The 21,443-nt window shown below is 44.3% G+C and overlaps 1 protein-coding gene across 2 annotated transcripts in view; it reads right to left on the bottom strand.

Annotated features, from left to right (window-relative positions):
* Positions 1 to 642: 642 nt before the first annotated feature.
* The window catches only part of LOC135515035 (GAS2-like protein 3), a 33,110-nt gene continuing 12,309 nt past the window's right edge, over positions 643 to 21,443 (bottom strand). The window contains exons 1-9 of one of the 2 annotated variants that reach the window (XM_064938835.1): positions 15,396 to 15,740; positions 14,577 to 14,632; positions 8,462 to 8,639; positions 7,097 to 7,215; positions 6,711 to 6,852; positions 5,993 to 6,056; positions 5,438 to 5,579; positions 4,754 to 4,861; positions 643 to 3,263 (exon numbers count right to left, since the gene is read on the bottom strand). In XM_064938835.1, coding sequence (XP_064794907.1) covers positions 2,022 to 3,263; positions 4,754 to 4,861; positions 5,438 to 5,579; positions 5,993 to 6,056; positions 6,711 to 6,852; positions 7,097 to 7,215; positions 8,462 to 8,639; positions 14,577 to 14,600 — 2,019 coding nt within the window. In that variant the 5' untranslated portion in view covers positions 14,601 to 14,632; positions 15,396 to 15,740 and the 3' untranslated portion in view covers positions 643 to 2,021. Of the gene's footprint in view, positions 3,264 to 4,753; positions 4,862 to 5,437; positions 5,580 to 5,992; positions 6,057 to 6,710; positions 6,853 to 7,096; positions 7,216 to 8,461; positions 8,640 to 14,576; positions 14,633 to 15,395; positions 15,741 to 21,443 lie in introns of those variants that run through there. The other variant, XM_064938836.1, reaches the window with a different exon arrangement.

A 21,443-nucleotide genomic window follows, 5' to 3' on the forward strand; every position in this document is an offset into this window, starting at 1 on the left:
CCTCAAAACATGGTTAAAACTATAATTTGTATATTACAGATGGTCACTCCTTGCAACCATAGCTCTATGGATTTCAGTGGTTACATTTCTCCAGCCCCAGTAGTCAGCTTTTTACCAAAACAGGGAGGACAATTTGTTATTGTTTCAACTGCTGATTGCTATTTTAAGGTCCCCAGCTAAGACAACCAACCATCACATTGAGTAAAAATGTTCCTCAATAAAGCAGCCATCACTGAGCTGATCAAGTAAATGAAGTGGTAACCAAGGACTAGTGGAAATATGAATTAAGGAAATTGGAAATTGAATTAAGTATATGGCTCTACTCTGACTGCACATATCAACTTTCAAAGACCTTCTAGTACTTCAGCTACACATCTACTCATACCTTTTTCACACTACTGAGCCAAACCCTAGGATGACTCTAGGCCAAGCCACGCTCTACTGTGCCAGCCTGGTTACGCATCCATTGTAGTTGCTAAGACTATGCTGGAAAGGACAATGTGAAAGCCAGTGCAGTATGGTTAGCACAAGCGTGTGAAAAGGGTATGAGTATGCTTAGTTTCTGGAAATTAAGTCAATATCAATATCATTTCCACTGACTTCAAATGTTACTGTCAATTATGAAGCGCAGACATGTTTTGCAGGAAGTCTGGCAACGTTTGGCCTTTTATTGGACAATGTAACAAAGGTAGATCAGACAACACAAATCAACAGAATCAACATCCAAATTGACAAACACACCAAGAGGTTTTAATAAAGTGCTGACCAAGAAAACAGATAAAGTAACTTAGACATGAAGCTCACGTAAGAAAAATAAAAACACGATCAATGAAAACAAACAAATTAAAATCTACCTCACGTTAACTTCCCCCTCTGTAAAATGATTAAGGGCTTCGCTTGTCCCTTTGTTGTCTACTACGTGTTCAAAGGATGTGTTAGAGGCATATTATTATCAGTAGTAATGCATTTGAGATTTGACCATGTAATAATCATTTAAAAACTCAGTCTGAGTGCTTGTACTTTGTGCAATTCTCATTTGTAAAAGCAAATATTAAAACCCAAGTTTCTAGTACATTCTAAAGCCACTCAGCAACAGTCATTTCTAAAGGCACACGAGAAACATTCCAAACAGTGCTTAATTTGACCTCTAAAATGGAAACTACCACATTCATCATCCAGTCTGTGACAGAGAAACAAACGTCTATATTCAAATCATACCTCCATCAATGAAATGCTTATCCACACAGAGGACAAACATTCAGTCCAGTTATATTTTCTGTCAAACATGTGAAACTTTGGTTACAGTAACCTGCTTGTAATGAATATTGAAAACTCAAAAAGCAAATGTTCAAAGTGTGCTGCCTTACTTAGCTCTGCTTTGCACAGAAATGACCCTTTCTGAAAAGAAAATGTCAATGTTTAAAAGTCAAACTTATATGCAGAGAAAAAATATGTATCAGATCAGATGGACAAAGATAGAGCCCTCTGTAGGGAACCTCAAGACACACGAATAGACGTTAGAAAGCTTTCAAAAACACTCAAATGATGGAAAAAGGATAAGAAACAAAAGGCTGTTGAAGGGATGTTGGTTGACAACACTTCCATTGAGTGTTTCTGTTAGGCTAAAGACTGAATTGAGCTGACATCAGATAAAATCAGTATCACTCACTTCTCAACCCATTCAAAGACAGTATAAAAATTGACTTCTTGTAAAATGCTATTGAAGCATGAGCTTTTGACAACAGGACAATAAAAGGAGACAAAGTAACAAAAAAAATCTAACCAACAGAAACAAACATAAAAATGGTAGAATGCAAATGGCGTTTTGAAAGTGACACACTAGCTTGTGTCTTGACAGTCGCTGCATCTATAACCGGTTGGGTATATATTTGTGTGGACATTGGTGTTCTGCTGAATCCTGGTTGGGGACTTTTTCAGACAAATACCATGATGGAAGCACTAATGTTCAGTAAGACAGTACAGGACGTCCCCATCACATTACTATGTCCCCCAACTACGTCTCACGTCTTCTGATGCCTTCTACTGTTCATTTCAAAATAAGGGTCCTCGCTTTTGTTCTTGAGTTGGGTCTTCTTTGTGAGAGCAGTGTTCTTTTGGGAGGGGAGGGCTTTGATGTTGGGGCTGGTTTTTCTGGGGGCCGTTTTGGTGGGCTCCGGTTTGAGAGAGGGGGTGTTGGTGGTAGGCGCTTGCCTCCGTCCTGCCCTCTGTGCAGTTGGTATCGTTCTCTGGTTGGTCTTGCCAACAGCGGAAGAGCCACTAGGGACCCCTGGTACCCACCCAGGGGTGCCACCACATGGAGGCACAACCACTTTGGGGATGGCCCTGGTTTGGGCCTGGCTTTTGGCTGTTGTGTCTTTGCTCTTGGGGAGCGCAATGTTGGATTTGGGCAGGGCTGTTGTGGCAGTCCTGGAGGTAGGGGTTAGTGCCCTGGTGGGTTGGGCCGTTGCAGGCCTGGGTGTTGGCACAGCCACCCGGGGGGTTGGACGGACCAGTCTTGCAACACCCAGACGAAGGCGTGAGGCCGGGGAGGTGGGCCGCCTCTGAGACAGGTGGCGTTGGGTGGCGCCGGTTGGGGGTCGGCCATCTTTCTGGAAGTGGACCCTCGATGGGGCTGTGGCGGGGCGAGGCACTGTGATGGAGGTGTGGGTGGATGGAGTGGAGGAGGGTTTAGGACATTTACAGGAGGGCTCGGGGCACACAGGGCTACGGGGCTGGGAGAGGGCGCCGCAAGGGGACGGCCTGAGCTTCAGCTTGGGGGCAGAAGAGTAATGTAGCAGTGGTGCTGTCTGCTGGCTCTTGCCACTGTGAAGTGAAGGGCTTGGGCCCTGCTGCGAAGACAGGGTGGGTGACACAGCAGCCACCTTTTTGGGGATTGGCAAAAGCTTCTGGGTGGGCTTCTTGGGGGAGGGAAGGGGCATCTGCAGGATCTTTTTGGGTGCTGCGGCTGCTTTCCTGGGCAGAGTTGGGGTCGAGACGGGGGTGCAGGTAGCTTTGGAGGCCGAACCAGAGGAAGACGAGGAGGAAGACGAGGGGATGAGGTTGACTGCAGCAAGAGGGTCCATGTCAGGAAGAGGGGCCGCTGCTGCAGAGCCGTAGCCCGGTGGCCCCTTCTGGTATGCCAGGATCTTCTGCTCCAGAGTTGTGAACTGGAGCACCCGGCCGGGGTCGTACTTGAGCAGGAAACCCCTTAGAGTGTCCCAGCCACCCCCCACACGCACCATCACATGCTTCCCATGCAGCATCTACCACAGTGAGAGAGGGAGAGACAGGGATAAATGAGACATTTCAGTTGGTCTCTTTAAAGGGTTAACAGTGAAGTGGTGACGCAGGGTACCGTGCTAAATGTCAAATTACCTCTAAATCCCGCGGTGTAAGCTTTTAAAGGAGGAACCACTACACCACCACTACTACTAACCACTCACTACTCACTCCTACTACCACCAACTACTATCTACAGTGCTGCCAACTACTATCTACAGTGCTGCCAACTACTATCTACAGCTACCATCTATTTTTTCAGCTGCTGTTTGATGGAAGTGTTAACGCTGTTCCTTGGCCAATAAGTTAACGCTGTTCCTTGGCCAATAAGTTAACGCTGTTCCTTGGCCAATAAGTTAACGCTGTTCCTTGGCCAATAAGTTAACGCTGTTCCTTGGCCAATAAGTTAACGCTGTTCCTTGGCCAATAAGTTAACGCTGTTCCTTGGCCAATAAGTTAACGCTGTTCCTTGGCCAATAAGTTAATGCTTTTCCTTGGCCAATAAGTTAATGCTTTTCCTTGGCCAATAAGTTAATGCTTTTCCTTAGCCAGACCTCCTGTCCAGTACAAACGAGATCCACTCTGCTTCCCTAATGAGCTTAGGGTGTGATCTGCTGCTGTGTGGAACCATGAGCAACTGAGACAGACATTTCCAGCTTCCTTTATCCTACAACGCTGCTTTTTATACTTGGCGTGGCTTTTTACTTTCCAGTTGTTTCACCATTTTATCAGCCTTAAATACACAACATTGATACTAAGCTTACTTGACTTTTCCAAAATGCTTTGTCTCAAGTCTACAGGTCTATCTTGTCTATATAATAGGTTGGTCTCAAGTCTCCAAGACTATCTGGTCTATGTAGTAGGTTGGTCTCAAGTCTCCAAGACTATCTGGTCTATGTAGTAGGTTGGTCTCAAGTCTCCAAGACTATCTGGTCTATGTAGTAGGTTGGTCTCAAGTCTCCAAGACTATCTGGTCTATGTAGTAGGTTGGTCTCAAGTCTCCAAGACTATCTGGTCTATGTAGTAGGTTGGTCTCAAGTCTCCAAGACTATCTGGTCTATGTAGTAGGTTGGTCTCAAGTCTCCAAGACTATCTGGTCTATGTAGTAGGTTGGTCTCAAGTCTCCAAGACTATCTGGTCTATAGTATGTGAAGGTATAAAAAGGACCAGACGACAGGTACTGACCATAGAATTACATCAAGTGTAGTAATTTAATTTCTACGGCGCTGACACAGCCAAGCTTGTGCCAGGCACCGAGACTGAACCTTTGGATTAATGACCAGGTAATGAATGAGGATACGGTAGTGAGATGTTTCCTGGTCTCTTGGCAGAGGACAGAAAGGGTGTGTCACTAGCTACAGGTCTCATGCTCACTTAGCAGTGGAATTGACTCAGTGCAACATCTACAGCACATACACTGATGTTCAATGCTTGGGAGAGTTCAGTGTGTCACTATACAGTTTGTGCTGCTCACCCGGATGAAGAGGGTCTTGTCTCCCAGTCTGTAACGGCCCTCTGACAGGTATTCAATAGATACTCTCTGGGAGCAGTTACACGGAGGCTCGTCCGTCAGATGTTGCTCCTGTAACACAGAGGGAGAATTAACATGGGCCTATAGAGTCCTGGCTAAGGAAGCAAGAACATGGGAAAGACATTTTCTAAAACATTGAGAAACCCTGTTTCATTAACCCATCGCCTAAGGATAAAGCAGAGTTGCTAACTAACAGGAAAACGCAATGAACCGATGAACTCAAATGAACCAATTTTAAGTTGCAAAGACTTGAAAGGCTAGAGAGCAGCACTCAGTAGCAGCCTCTGAATACTGTAGTTTAAGAGGACCGCTTTGGCTGTGGACACAGGAAGCGTTCTGATGTTTGTTGATGTTGTGACTGAGCTGCATTGGTGCCACAGGCTACAGAGTCACATGACCCCAGATGGATGGAGCATCACAAGGACCATAATGACTCATACAGCCCTGAGCAGTGAGGCAACTAGAGCCACCGCTGCCTCCATCTTGGATCTGATGAACTAGGTCACCAACTAACTATTTTAATAGAACAACAAGAGAGATGAGAGGAGAGGAAAGTGGAGAGTCGAGTCCCTATTTAGTTAGTAGAAATTTGACAATAGCACAGTTTTAACTCCTGGAGTGACTTACCCCAGGCTGGTAGAGGCCCCCATGCTGGCAGCACACAGTGAAGGTTTTGACTGCAGGAGCAGGCTCTGTCGTCTTCAGCAGGGTCTCCTCCAGCTCAATCTCCTTCTCCAGTTTCACCAGCACCGGAGGCTCCACCCCATACCTATGGAGAAAAACAGATCAGTACAGTGCTTTAAAAGGGACAGTTAGGAATTGAAAAAAGATGCCACACATTCACTTTTGCTGCATTGTCCATCTTTCTACCCCAAAACAGCTGCAACATACCACATTGCATAACTACAGGATCAAAAAGGTCAAAACAAAACGTGGTGGTCATGTTCTAGAATGATCTTATCTTACATTTGTCACAGTGCAACATTTGGCAGCACATACAGTACCAGTCAAAAGTTTGGACACACCTACTCATTCAAGGGTTTTTCTTTATTTTTAAAACTATTTTCTACATTGTAGAATAATAGTGAAGACATCAAAACTATGAAATAACACATGGAATCACTGTAGGCGTGTCCAAACTGTTGACTGGTACTGTACATCTATCAACCAAGGGAAACTTACTTGGAGACGATGCGGCCGATCTCTAGCAGACACAGACACACCTGCCGGGGATCCTTGTGCAGAACTGCGAGACAGAGAAATTACATACTGTAGAGAGACGACATGGTTGTATAGAATAGCAGCAGTGTCACAAACCCATTACTTATAATGAGAAGGTGTCCACATAGAGAACTTATGTTAATTGCTCTCTATGGTGGATCCTATTATGTCATTAAGGAGGATGGCTTAAACAAAAGCCAGACAATGGCTGCAGTGGAGGCATCTGCTCCGTTCAGTCATTAAAGGCTTACAACTCAGCCCATGTTCCTTTGAACCGATTAAGCTAAGGAGCAATTAATCAACTCCCAGGGTAATGTATCAAACTCCAAGGGCAACATAGTAATGCATTAATCAACTCCTAGGGTAATATAGTAACATTAATTAACTCCAAGGATAATGTAGTAATGTTACAAGAGTGGTGGGATGGAATGGAGTTGGACCCTACCTCAACTGTACAACCATGGTTCTGCTCCACTGATTACACAAGACTGAATGGGTTTTGGTTTGATTGATACCTGTGGACATTCGTGCTAGAATGCTAAGCTAACTAGAGGCTGCTGGAAAACCCCCCACCAAATATGCACTTCAAAACTGTCTGGAGTGATGGCCGTTTGTGATTAGCTCCTACTTACTGTGCCTACTGGTCAGTACAGCCTCCCCGCCAAACTAAAACACGTACCCAGGCCCTCTGATTCAAACAGGTACGTCTCCTCCACGCCTATGCGGCGACACCAGCCCAGGAAGTTGGCAGTGTTGTCGCGGGCGAAAAAGGACCCTGGAGAGGCATTGTACTTGCATGTCACCTTCTTCATGGGAAACAACTGCAGGGAAAGGCATTCAAAAAGTATAACACATGAACCACACATGCATTGCATCACAGTTGACATATGACCATGATATTTTCAAATGGACAGAAAAAAACAATTTCAGAACCAAACGCACCAACTCGTTTCAGATGGGAAACAGACCACCAGCTCAAATGACCCTATCCATTACCACTCTCCCCACGCGCCTACTTTTCCTTAATATCCTGTTCCCCCTGCCATTCCTGTCGCCACAGCTCACCTTGCCCATATCCGAGGCCCCGCTCTGAGAGATCCTGCTCTGCAGAGCTCCGATTAGCTGACACAGCTTCACCCCATTGTTCAGCTCCGTCATGAAGCTCTCCGCTCTCACCTCCTCTCCTGTGTATCAGAGACAGAGAGGAAAATAGTGTGTTAGTGTTTATTGTTGGGAGTGAGGGGCGAGTGACAGGGCGAGACATTTAACCTCTTGAAACTCCCCATCCCGGATCCGGGATTGTGACTAAGCCTCAGGCTCATTAGCATAACGCAACGTTAACGATTTCTGAAAATCGCAAATAAAATTAAAATAATGCGTTTGCTCTCAAGCTTAGCCTTTTCTTAACAACACTGTCATCTCAGATTTTCAAAATATGCTTTTGAACCATAGAAATTGACTAATTTGTGTAAGAGTATGCAAAGCTAGCATAGCATTTTGTGTAGCATGTAGCACGCAACATTTTCACAAAAGCCAGATAACCAAATAAATAAAATCATTTACCTTTGAAGAGCTTCTGATGTTTTCAATGAGGAGACTCCCAGCCACATACCAAATGCGCAGTGTTTCCTGAAAGCGTCTGTGTGTAGGAGAAATCGTTCCGTTTTCTACATTGCGCCTGGCTGAACCGAAAATGCAGTCACCTACAACGTGAAACTTTTTCCGGATTAACTACATAATATCGTTCGAAACATGGCAAACTTTGTTTGGAATCAATCCTCAAGGTGTTTTTTCACATATCTCTTCATTGACATGCAGTTCTTGGAAGCTTGCTTCTCTCTCTGTGCCCCATGGAAAAATACTGGCAGGTGACTTTTGCGCACCAATTTCGGCGCAGGACACCGGGCGGACACGTGGTAAATGTGGTCTCTTATGGTCAATCTTCCAACGATCTGCCTACAAATACGTCACAATGCTGCAGACACCTTGGGGAAACGACAGAAAGGGCAGACTCATTCCTCTTGCGTTCACAGCCATATAAGGAGATCATGAAAGACAGAGCCTCAAAAATCCTTGTCATTTCCTGGATGCCAAGTCATCTTGGTTTTGCCTGAAGCTCACGTTAAAGGGCACGCACAGAGAAGATATTTGTATTTCTGGACACGTCAGAGTGGAACAGTAGCAATTATATGCATAGTCGAGCATCTTTTTGTGACAAAATATCTTGTTTAAAACGGGAACGTTTTTCTTCCAAAAATGAAATAGCGCCACCATAAGTGTAAGAGGTTAAGGCCAAATTATTAACAAAAGGAAGAATTCTAGGCTGCACATCCAAAAACTTCCATTGCCAGGTTCAGGGTACAAATAATGCCACAGGAACAAGACGACACACTTTTTGAATTATTTCCCCCATGACCCTCCTCGTCTTACCCAGCATCCCGGTGAGCCAGATGGCCAGGTCCTCTTGCATGGGTACCAGTGTGGCTTCGTGGCGCACGGCCAGCCACTGGTCATACTGGAAGACATCGGCCAAGCCCGGCCCATGGCGCAGCGTCAAAGGGCTGCGAGGACTCTGCAGGGGCGTGTCAAACTTCTCCCTGAACCACACCTGCAAGGGGGGGGGGGGGGGATAAAGATAGTTTGTCACTCAATGTGTCCTCGACCACCGGCTGGTGCCATTACTATGGGAAGAGAGTGCAGAAAAAGGTTTGGGGTGCTGACAATGAAATGTTCCTAGCATATCGCTTACATTCACCCGTTTTTCAACAATGCCATTATATTACAAGTGGTGTCAGCCTGGCAAAGGATATCATTTTCAGAATAGATTCCAGCACGATAGTGATTGTATCCAAATGCTCGTAGACTAAAGGAGCTGCACGGATCACTGGAAGTGGGTTTAGACTCCATTGGCAGTGGGATAGGCCGGGGGGAGAAATCCGAAATACTTCACTCACACAGGCTACGAGAACTCAGCCCCTAGCACACAGGCCGCGCCTTCGTCAGGGCAAGAATAACATGATTCAAGCATATCAATTTTCAAACATGTTGATATTCATCAGTATACAATTTCGACATTTGGCCCCCTAAAAAAACTATCCAGCTACACGAATAAGATTGAAGTGCAAATAGACTGAGGAAAGGTTGCCTTGGAGATTGAGCAGCGTTTTGTAAGACTCTAAAATGGAAGAGGAATAGAAATAGAATATTGTCGAGACAACCAAGTCCTCTGAGACGGCCTACTAGATATTCCACTTGCAGTGAGGAAAGGAAATCAGCTGAGGGGAGGAGAATTCCTGGACGCTGGAACAAGCACTGTATTCTATAGTCACATCAGATTAACCTCCAATCATGGACTGACAAAATCAGCCGGGCTCGACAATCTGGACCCACTCTTTCTAAAATGATCTGCAGAAATTGTTGCAACCCCTATTACTAGCCTGTCCAACCTCTCGTGTTTTCTGAGATCCTCAAAGATTGGAAAGCTGCCGCGGTCATCCCCCTCTTCAAAGGGGAGACACTCTAGACCCAAACTACTACAGACCTATATCTATCCTACCCTGCCTTTCTAAGGTCTTCGAAAGCCAAGTTAACAAACAGATAACCAACCATTTTAAATCCCACCATACCTTCTCCACTATGCAATCTGGTTTCAGAGCTGGTCATGGGTGCATCTCAGCCACGCTCAAGGTCCTAAAAGATATCTTAACCGCCATCGATAAGAAACAATACTGTGCAGCCGTATTCATTGATCTGGCCAAGGCTTTCGACTCTGTCAATCACTGTATTCTTATTGGCAGACTCAATAGCCTTGGTCTCTCAAATGATTGCCTCGCCTGGTTCATCAACTACTTCTCTGATAAAGTTCAGTGTGTCAAATCGGAGGGCCTGTTGTCCGGGCCTCTGGCAGTCTCTATGGGGGTGCCTCAGGGTTCAATTCTCTGTATACACCAATGATGTCGCTCTTGCTGCTGGTGAGTCTCTGATCCACCTCTATGCAGATGACACCACTCTGTATACTTTTGGCCCTTCTTTGGACACTGCGCTAACAACCCTCCAGACGAGCTTCAATGCCATACAACTCTCCTTCCTTGGCCTCCAATTGCTCTTAAATACAAGTAAAACTAAATGCATGCTCTTCAACCAATCGCTGCCTGCACCTGCCAGCCTGTCCAACATCACTACTCTGGACGGTTCTGACTTAGAATATGTGGACAACTACAAATACCTAGGTGTCTGGTTAGACTAAACTCTCCTTCCAGACTCACATCAAACATTTCCAATCCAAAGTTAAATCTAGAATTGGCTTCCTATTTCATAACAAAGCATCCTTCACTCATGCTGCCAAACATACCCTTGTAAAGCTGACCATCCTACCGATCCTCGACTTCAGGCGATGTCATTTACAAAATAGCCTCCAATACCCCACTCAATAAATTGGACGCAGTCTTTCACAGTGCCATCCGTTTTGTCACCAAAGCCCCATATACTACCCACCACTGCGACCTGTACGCTCTCCTTGGCTGGCCCTCGCTTCCTACTCGTCGCCAAACCCACTGGCTCCAGGTCATCTACAAGACCCTGCTAGGTAAAGTCCCCCCTTATCTCAGCTCGCTGGTTACCATAGCAGCACCCACCTGTAGCACACGCTCCAGCAGGTATATCTCTCTGGTCACCCCCAAAACCAATTCTTCCGCCTCTCCTTCCAGTTCTCTGCTGCCAATGACTGGAACGAACTACAAAAATCTCTGAAACTGGAAACACTTATCTCCTTCACTAGCTTTAAGCACCAGCTGTCAGAGCATCTCACAGATTACTGCACCTGTACATAGCCCATCTATAATTTAGCCCAAACTACCTCTCCCCCTACTGTATTTATCTTCTTTGCACCTCATTATGTCTCTCTACCTTGCACATTCTTCCACTGCAAATCTACCATTCCAGTGTTGTACTTGCTATATTCTATTTACTTTGCCACCATGGCCTTTTTTTGCCTTTACCTCCCTTATCTCACCTCATTTGCTCACATTGTATATAGACGTATTATTCTACTGTATTATTGACTGTTTGTTTTACTCCATGTGTAACTCTGTTGTTGTATGTGTCAAACTGCTTTGCTTTATCTTGGCCAGGTCGCAATTGTAAATGAGAACTTGTTCTCAACTTGCCTACCTGGTTAAGTAAAGGTGAAAAATAAATAAATAAATACATACACACACACACACAGCTGACAGTATATCCGCTATCGCAGCCTCTCTTCCACACCCTCATTGGCATATCATGATTGAGACTTTCCCTGGGTTTAGCCTCACAGAAAGGTCTCGGTTGTTCTTTGGGAATTTTTCCACGACCCCATTTGAGTGACTCAAAAACGTCAGTGGGGGTAGAGAACGAGGGCGAGTCAAGTTCACTGTTGGAGATATTTGACGCCACAGAAAACATCCCAGACTGAGAAGAAAGAGTATGAGAGAGAAAGTGAGAGAAAGAGAAAGTGAGAGAAATAAGATATGAGAGAGCAAGAGGTGTGAGAGAAAGAGTGAGAGCATAAATGGCCCTGCTCAGTAGAAAGCATTTAAAATTCTGTCTGGTTGTCAAAAGATGTGCATTTAATTAAAACACAAAAATTAGAAGAAATTCTCGCAACTCCTCCTCCCCAACCCCCTCTCCCTTACATAACTGTGTTCTAAGGATAAGGTGCCTGGCTGGTGCTCTGGGCAAGGCAACCCCACAACTTATGTTGTTTTCCATCTTACTCGCACTGAATACAGCTAATTAGAGAAAAGGCGACGAGGAGGGGCGTGTTTGAGTTACATAAACATGTGGAGATTACCAGCACACCATTGGGGATTACCTATGGTGACCTCTCCGGCGTCACCTGACTGGATGCAGGTTTCACAGAAATTAAAGCTTTAGTAGCCCTCACGTGGGCTTATTCTAGTTAAAAATCAATTACATTTATCCTTAATGGTAGTCCTTGTGCAGTAGAATACCTACATTTACATTTTACATTTAAGTCATTTAGCAGACGCTCTTATCCAGAGCGACTTACAAATTGGTGAATTCACCTTCTGACATCAGTGGAACAGCCACTTTACAATAGTGCATCTAAATCATTTAAGGGGGGGGGGTGAGAAGGATTGCTTTATCCTATCCTAGGTATTCCTTGAAGAGGTGGGGTTTCAGGTGTCTCCGGAAGGTGGTGATTGACCTACCACCTTTCCTGTGTCCAAATAAAATTGCTAAATAGTTTTGGGTACTGTGAAAACTTTAGACTCCTCCCAAGTATATGTTTAGTTTTCAGAATAAGTGTACAGGCAAGGTACTGTGTACAGGCAAGGTACTGTGTACAGGCAAGGTACTGTGTACAGGCAAATAGACTAATTGTGTAAACAAATACTGCATAATCCTGGTAAATCTGGCAGATAGGGGAGGAAGATTGTAAGAGTTTTAAACATTGGACTTTAAAGCTCCCTCTTAATGGAACATAGAAAAGGGATTTTAAACAGAAAATCTACATTCCTAACTCGTTCCTAATGAAGCCACCAAATAGCCATTCAGGATGATGTGGATTGCATATATGTACACATACTAGGCCTCTCGATTGCATGTTGGTGTGATCACAAGACAGACACCAAGCCAATGAGTTTGAATACTTCACAAATCCTTTCACCCTTCCTTAACGGAATCACATGATTTGAGTGCAAAAAAACTGTTTCCATTACATTGCTTTCACTAATAATGTCACATCAGATTAGTGATGGGGGAAAAATACATATCACAATAATATTTTGGACAACATAATAATTTATATTTTCACTATGCCTGCGCCAAAACGCCAGTATTTTTCATCCGAAATCTTGTTCTCCATCTTCTTTATAAAATAGTAAGCCAACATGGTTTCAGCACTTTTAGTTCAATGACTGATCAACACTCATTTTGTCATGGTTCTCTCGTCACTCTGCAGCAGACAGGGTAGACTAGTGGTTAGAGCGTTGGACTAGTAACCGGAAGGTTGCAAGTTCAAACCCTCGAGCTGACAAGGTACAAATCTGTCGTTCTGCCCCTGAACAGGCAGTTAAACCACTGTTCCTAGGCCGTCATTGTAAATAAGAATTTGTTCTTAACTGACTTGCCTAGTTAAATAAAGGTTAAATAAAAAATAAAAGACATAGGGTGAGACAATATGTTTGGAACATCAAAGCATAATAAAATCACAGTATCGAATCGCAATTCATATTGTATCGGCACCGACGTATCATGATAATATTGTATCGTGAGGCGCCTGGCAATTCCCAGCCCTACATCAGATCAGTGATAACGTCAAGGACGAGAGGAAGGAAGGATTCCAACAGGACCAGAGTTACACCTGATAGTCCTTTATGCTCCTCCGAGTTGTGAAACCTTCCCATGGTTCTTGATGACCTTTGACTCAGAGAGGAGAAACCCACAGGCAGGGCCGTAACCAAGGTCTGAGATTTAGTGAGGTCTGGACAGGGGGGAACTATTTGCTATTTGAAGAACAGCAAAAATAACCCTAGCCATTATGACATTGGTTGCTGTTGCTTCATTCACCTCAGTCCATCTACAAACACATAGCCTATAAGCTATACAATTAATACGTACAGAGGGATCTGTTTGCAGCAAAATTACTTTGACAAAAAGTAAACACATGAACATTGAATTTTTTTCCAGACAATTCTTGGCTGGAACACATTTTCTATGTTCTAAAATTCTACACATTCTGCCATAACTTATGCCATGTTAATATAATATCTGAGTGAGAGTGACTAACAAAATATAATACATGAGGGCCTCCTGGAGGTCAGGGCCCCTGGGCACACGCAGGGTGTCGGTAATTCAGCCATGATTACTACAAGTTTAGATAGTTGGCTAAACATTTACAAATCCAGTTTTTTTACTGGCATTGGGTGACTATCAAGTGAGTAACATAATTGGAAAACTGCTTATGCACAAAATGGCACCTAGTGTATTCTACGAGCCTAACTCAACAATAAGTTGAGACACTGACTGTGCCCCCCCCACAGGGTCTTATTGGCCTCCTCAGATATCAGATGGCCTTGAGAGCAAAAAGATTACGTTGCTGGAGATAATAGACCAGTAAAAACAGTAAAGGGATTGGTGTCAATCTGCCTCCTGAATAGACCAGCTCAGCGCTGCCCAACCCTCTTCCTGGATCTACAGTCCTGTGGGTTCAGTCCAACCTTACTTTAACACCTGATTCTACTAATTAGCTGCTCAACAAGACCTAAACTAGCTGAATCAGATATGCTAAATTAGGGTTGGACTGAAAACATACAGGACAGTAGATCTCCAAGAAGAGGGTTGGGCAGCCCTGGACAAACTAAACCAGGAAGGCGTTAGAGATTTTGAATGACTCGTGAAGGGTCCTAAACTGATGAGAACGTCACGATTTTGCTTTGCCATTGTAGCCGAGCCGTTTTGCTAACACCTGACGGCTGCTCCTATCCTTTAGATATGTAAATACAGCAGGGATCGGGGCCACGGTATGAGAAGAGGTCGTTCTTACCTGTATGCCAGCCTGCACTGCCATCGCTGCAATCAGAGGAGATTCACCGTTTCATCCTGAAACAGACGAGGCTATTAAGTATAACATTTTATAGAAAACAGATATACAAATTAAACTAATATATCAGAATGTTTACAAAATGTAAAGCTCTCCCTCCTTCCTCCCAGGATGTAGGGGATTACCCAGACCCATAACCATCCCCTTGGCCCAAAGGTGTGTGTGTGTGAGAACGGGAGAAGGAGAGCGAGAGACAATGACCTGCACTATGCTAGCCTCTGACATTTTATTTAACAAGAAACACAGCCCCCCCGAACATATACACACCCCAAAACAGCTCCCTTTCTCCCCACCCAATTTAAACTTCCTTACTGGGCTGAGCTCCAGTACTCAAACGTCACCATAGACCCAAGGGGCAGGCAACAAACACTAAGACCCCAGAGCTATGACCGCATTTCAATTTCATAGATAGGGTTGCAAAATTCCAGTTACTTTCAATAAATTCACTGGTTTTCCCCGAAATCCCAGTTGGAGGATTCCCGGAATCAGGGGGGAGAAGCAAAAAAATCTAGAATCCTCCACCAGGATTTCTGGAAAACCAGGGAATTTATTGAAAGTTCCCAGAATTTGCAACCCTAATGATAGATTCACATTGCAGCTACTTAATACGCTGTTGTCATCTGATAGACCGCTCCTTACGTGCACAAAAATGTGCATTCAGTTACTCTGACACAGCATAAAATAAATCAATTAATGTCTCATCTGTGATGCGTTGCTCTTGGCAGAGGACAAGATGACAGCAGTGCAGACAAGCAGAATTACCTTAGGACAGGAGGAAGACAGTAGTCATGTACGAAAAGAGCTGCATAGAACCCCCAGATAGTCGGAAAAACCCGTCTCCACCCTGCTTCTGACCGGAAAACAGAAAGCGCAACACAAACCACGCAGGCTCCTACTGGTTGGTTCCAGACTTCAGAGTGTGTTATGTCGACAGCGAGCGAGAGAATGACAGAATGAGGAGAGAGAGAATGGAGGGAGGAGGGAGAGCCTTGACTAATGAAGTGGCTCTGCTCAGCGCTGCAGAGGCCCCCCACTCCTGCGACGGCCAGTCCTCCTCTCACAAAGCACCCATTGTTACACAGCATCCCCCCTTCCACGCCCCCCACGCGTCCATCAACCCCCAACTCTGCACCTACCCTGGGAGCTCCCTGCGATGAGCTAGTGGAAATGGAGCGCTAGGGGGCAGGGGAACCAGCCACTTCCTCATCTCACCCCCCCCAAAAAAAAAAACAACAACAACAACATGATAGCAAGGGGAAGGTTTGGTGGTTCAAATTACACATTGTGACTGTCCCTGATCTGGGATGCCCTCAGAATAGTGGCTGGACCAAAGTGTTCATTGTCTAATGCTTATGCGGGTGCTCAGGCCAGTGCGCATGTCCTGATTTGCTAAAAGGTGACAAGCACTGCCCTAGTTGGAACCCTGGCAAGACTTGCTCCTGGAGCAGATCAGTAGGTCTAAACCACTGGACAGTGGACAAACAAAGAGGGGGAGAAAGAGAAAACAGGGTGACTTTTAATTTGAGTAGAGAGGAATATGTGGCTGACAGCAGAGGACAAAGGGAGCACTCGTCTCTAGAATGTGCTGCATCTGGGGCCACAATGCGCGAGCTGAGAGAATGCCTCCCCGTGGGGACCAAAAGGGCAGCATGCGCGTCCACACCACCACCAAATGTCAATGCGAAGGAGGGAGCGAGAAATGAAAAGAGGCATTCAAAAACAGAATGTGTTTAATGCTGCTGGGTTGGCTGAAGTGAATGTGCGAGTGTCTGAGGAAAGGGCAAGGCTCGACACTTGACATGGGGCGCTGTCTTGTACATTCTCCAGAGGTTGCTGAAACACTCGAACAAGGCCCGTTCTCTCTTGGCAGCCTTGTTCAATCAAAACCGGTCTTCCAACAATGACCTTTGGGTCCAGCAAAAATGAATATGCATTGGAGCTTGTTATTGCTTCACAATGTAAACCTTGTTTGGTACATTATGCATTGGTACATTGTTGGGTAAATTCATTAGATTTTTAAACTTATCTTTAACTCTGCATTGTTGGAAAAGGACCCGTAAGTAAACATTTCTCTGTTAGTCTACAAATAACATTTTACTTGATGTTGATTCATGCGTTTTGTTTTTGCTAGAACCGGGATGTAAAATTACAACCTGCTTCTTACCAAGACGGCCCTTTAAATTAATTGAAATGGTGGGTCTCCCTTTGTGAGGAAGTAAATGGGAAGGTTTAATGAAGTAGAGGAACATTAACCAAGCCTCTCTGTAGTCCTGAAGGAAACACACACAGATGGATGAGGGAGCAGGGGTAGACTGTCCACATGTTCCCCATGCAGGTCAACATCTTGCCTCAGTAATCATTTAAGAGGATCAGGGGCTTTTCCACGATCCACCCTCACTGATCACAATACTACAGACAGCACGTAGCAGGTGGCACATGGATGGAGCTGCAGTCGATGTACATCATGTGTTTGATTTGCATTCAAGCGCACAGCGAGAGACCACACAATGTTGGGGGGGTTGCATGTTCATTTGTTTTACAGTGCATTGTAAATTGTGTACGAATTATTGACTTGTGGGGGGGGGATTCGCTTATTTACCAATAGCATGGAACAGCTGCGCTAGTCTAACGTAAGAGTGGAAAGGGGCTGTAAGCCAGCACATGGGGCCATAGGCTTTTTATTTTTTACCCTGCTCTCCTGCCAAATGGGGTCTGCTCCACTCTCCCCAGAGACTACCAACTCCTCATCTATTCAACTTCTCCTGCTGAGCCCTTTGTGTCTCAACTTAATTGGCCTGTCAGTTGAAGGTTTCATTCGGTGCCTCTCCATCGGAAATGGACCTTGTATCCATTATGGGAGTAGGTGCATTCAGGCAGGATTAGGCCTAAGTGTAGCGTACATCATTTAGGCTCAAACCCATGTCCTTTAAGAAGAGTTGTCCTGAAGATGACGGGTCGCCAGGAAAGCCCCTCATCGGCTTTTAGGTGTGAACTGAGGAGACACCTGCCAATCACACTTCATCCTGGTTTGATTAGTCTATTTCTGCTCCACAGCATGCACTTTGAGACTGCTGGGAAGTTTGTCTTGTCAAAAAAAAATTGAAGACAGTCGACACATCTGGTAGGGAGTAAAAACACTTGTGGATTTACTGAAGTCTGAAACTGAGGCAACCAAATGAAAGCAGTCAAAGGGAGCCGGTATTGAGTTAGGCCTCCTATAGGGTGATTGTGCCCGTTAAGCGGCGGCAGGCAGGACTGGCAGCTTGCCCATTCATCTGGAGAGTATGCTCGCTGATTAACATAGACTAGGCCACTGAATTGCAAGCCAACGCAGATGACGACATCCCTTCAGAAAACAATATCCCAACAGTCCCAACTGAAGTACCTAAGAATGTCCTAAAGACCGCCAAGAGCATTGATCTAACCTGACAGTGTCATAAATGTTGACGTTTGCTTTAAATACATTTTCCACAATGAATAGGGTTCCATGGCCATACTGACAAAGCCATCAGGAAGAGATTCTGTGATTATCAAGGAGAGGGTTGTGATCTGATCATTGCAGTGATGGCAACAACTGCAGAAGCTGCTGTATTCAAAAATGGGTCAGTTGTAAGGACAAGGCCGTTAATGACCTCATCTGAAACTATGACTGGATGATGTCAACAGAATAGAAAAAGGGATTTTGCTTAAAGAGGGTGTTGAGGAAATGTTCTGTGTGTATGCTGAAATGCTCTTGTGATAGGAACAGACTTTTTATTTTTATGGTATACAAGACTAGTTCTACCTTTCAAATTGTATGACTTGTATTCTCCATTGTCCTAAAATTCAAAAAAGAAAATCCTGTAATGAAATTGGAACACAACGTGAACACCAAATATGGGCCTAACGTGTCAGCTAATTTGTAACCGGCTTTATCAAAGTGGTCAGATAAGCAACAAGACGTCCGAGGCCCTGAAGAAGACCCTCGCAGAAGGTCAGGTAAGGAGGGTTATTTGCTTGTATGATAATCTCAGGGATATAGGGGGCGGGGGTAAACCTTTCACCTAAACATGAAAGGCTCAGCCCTCAGTAAAAACAAAAGCTACCATAGATCCTGCTGTCATTAACAAAGACCTCCAAACACCCTTTCAGCATCCTCCTCACATCCTGTTCTTTGTTTTGAAACTGGACTCATCATCTGTCTTAGAGGAGTCCAAAAACCTCTAGAATTAAACTGGATATATTCACAGGACTATGGTTGCAAAGGGTCGGAGACTTTCCAGTCAATTTCCAGAAATTTTTCATGGGTAGTTAAGCCCGGGAATTTGGGGAATTTTGCTTAAATACTAGGTCTTGTGGCATATTTTGGTTAAACTATCCCAAATTCAATGGAATTGCAACCTTCTTCCATCATGTGCAGTGCACTCTTCCATCACATGGACAGCTGATTCTCAAGATCTTGCACAGAATGAGATTCTATTTAGCCCACACTACCACACTGACTGAGCCAAGGACTACATGCTTTCTGGTAAGTTTTGATTACAATACTGGGTGGGGTGAATATATTTTATAGAACATACATGATTTTTTGTTAACTAGTAAATAGTAGTCTACTGCAAAGTGTATCTAAATCATTTCTAACTTGTTGACAATTTCTGCTAGTTAGTTTTTGATACCATGTGGGTTTTAAGTTGCTTGAGTTTGCTAATGGAGGAGTCTTAATTTACCTGTTTCATTTAAAACAAAATGCATCTTATAAAGGAGTTGATTAATCTAACTGTTTAACTATTTATCAGTGAGTGAGTGAGTGAGTGAGTGAGTGAGTGAGTGAGTGAGTGAGTGAGTGAGTGAGTGAGTGAGTGAGTGAGTGAGTGAGTGAGTGAGTGAGTGAGTGAGTGAGTGAGTGAGTGAGTGAGTGAGTGAGTGAGGCAGGCAGGCAGGCAGGCAGGCAGGCAGGCAGGCAGGCAGGCAGGCAGGCAGGCAGGCAGGCAGGCAGGCAGGCAGGCACTTAACTAATTTCATCTAATCTTTACAGGAAAATGCCACGGGCACCTTCTGATGTGTTGAGACATTTCACCACAGCTAATGTAGAAGGAAAATCTGTGTACATTTGCAAATACTGTGCCAAATCATATGTGAAGAATGCAACAAAGATGCAGAATCATCTGGCTAAGTGCATAAAGTTCCCTCAGCGCTCACAACAAACACCCTCTGACAAAAGTCACTACTTCTATTTGAGGTGAAAATGATGAATCAGACATCTTATCGATGGTCCTCCTGGAATCAGAAGTTTTTTTGACTCAATGGAGAAACGTCATCAGAAATGCTGATGAATGTCTTGCTTGAGCGGTGTATGCAACTGGTTCACCTCTGATGCTCAAAGGCAATGTGTATTGGAAGAGATTTCTGAATGTTCTTTGCCCAGCATACTCCCCTTCAACCAGACATGCTTTATCTACTCATTTGCTGGATGCCATCCTGTCTGATGATCAGACTGTGCTTGAAGATGTAAGCTAAGAAATCCATACTTTCCTGCCCACTTCACTGTTGCTCCAAGCAGAGGAAACTGCAGTTCTGAAATACATAAAAAAAGTGAGAAGACTTCTGCCTGAAGCCCATACACGCTGCAGCATACATGTTGGACCCCAAGTATACTGGCAAGAACATCCTGTCTGGTGCAGAGATCAACAAGGCCTATGGTGTCATCACTACCGTGTCTTGCCACCTTGGCCTGGATGAGGGCAAAGGTTCTTGGCAGTCTGGCAAAGTACACTTCCAAGCTAGGGCTTTGGGATGGAGATGCAATATGGCAGTCGTGCCAACATATCTCATCAGCCACCTGGTGGCTCTGAGGCTCTTTCCCCTGTTGCTTCCATCATCCTCCAAATCCCACCAACATCAGCCACCTCAGAGCGCAACTGGTCCTTGTTTGGGAACACACACGCCAAAGCACGCAACAGGCTGACCAATACAAGGGTGGAAAAATTGGTGGCCATATGGGCAAAATTTAGACTTTTTGAGCCATCCTCAAGGTTGGAAAGTGACAGTGAAGATGAGGCCTAAGTCTGGTGTTCAAGAGGTGGACATTGGAGGAGGTTCAGGGAGAAGACATGGAAGCCTGAGAGGATGACAACCAAAGCTTTAGTTTCTAGACTATCATTTTACAGATGTTGAAAACGTTTTTTGGGAGATGCGATGGATCATTGGGGATCATTCAATAATCCCTTTTGTTGTTCAGTGAAATCATCCCATGTGAAGAGTCAACTCAGTTCAATTCTTAATTAAATCTTTATTTTTTTTATATATTTTTTTACTTCTATTGGAAACATTTAATCATTTGCAATTATGTCTACTTATGATAAGGTAAAAATGTTTATGTCTACTTATGATAAGGTAAAAATGTTTATGTCTACTTATGATAAGGTAAAAATGTTTATGTCTACTTATGATAAGGTAAAAATGTTTGTCTCCATACAATGTGGTAAATATATCCAGTGCAAAAACCATCTACATTTAAATGGTATTAATATTAATATGCATATATTTACATAAATACCCACAGAGTTTCCACTTCTGAGTATTCCCCAAAATGTGTAACCCTGCACAGGACTCCTAAAAGATAGACCCCTCTCACTGTCAATGAAACGATTTTCATTGAGTCAGGTCAGTGAGGTAATTTATGTAAGGCCCTACCTATAGAAGTATGTCAACTCTTGTAATATAAGATTCCATGAAAATACAACCCTCAAATTATGTTCGTTTTTATATCAGAAGAACTGAAATATTGAATGAGGTCATTAGCCATGAGGGTTTGGCAGGTAGAGTGTGAGA

Source organism: Oncorhynchus masou, chromosome 26 (genome assembly GCF_036934945.1).
Source record: "Oncorhynchus masou masou isolate Uvic2021 chromosome 26, UVic_Omas_1.1, whole genome shotgun sequence".
NCBI lineage: Eukaryota > Metazoa > Chordata > Actinopteri > Salmoniformes > Salmonidae > Oncorhynchus > Oncorhynchus masou.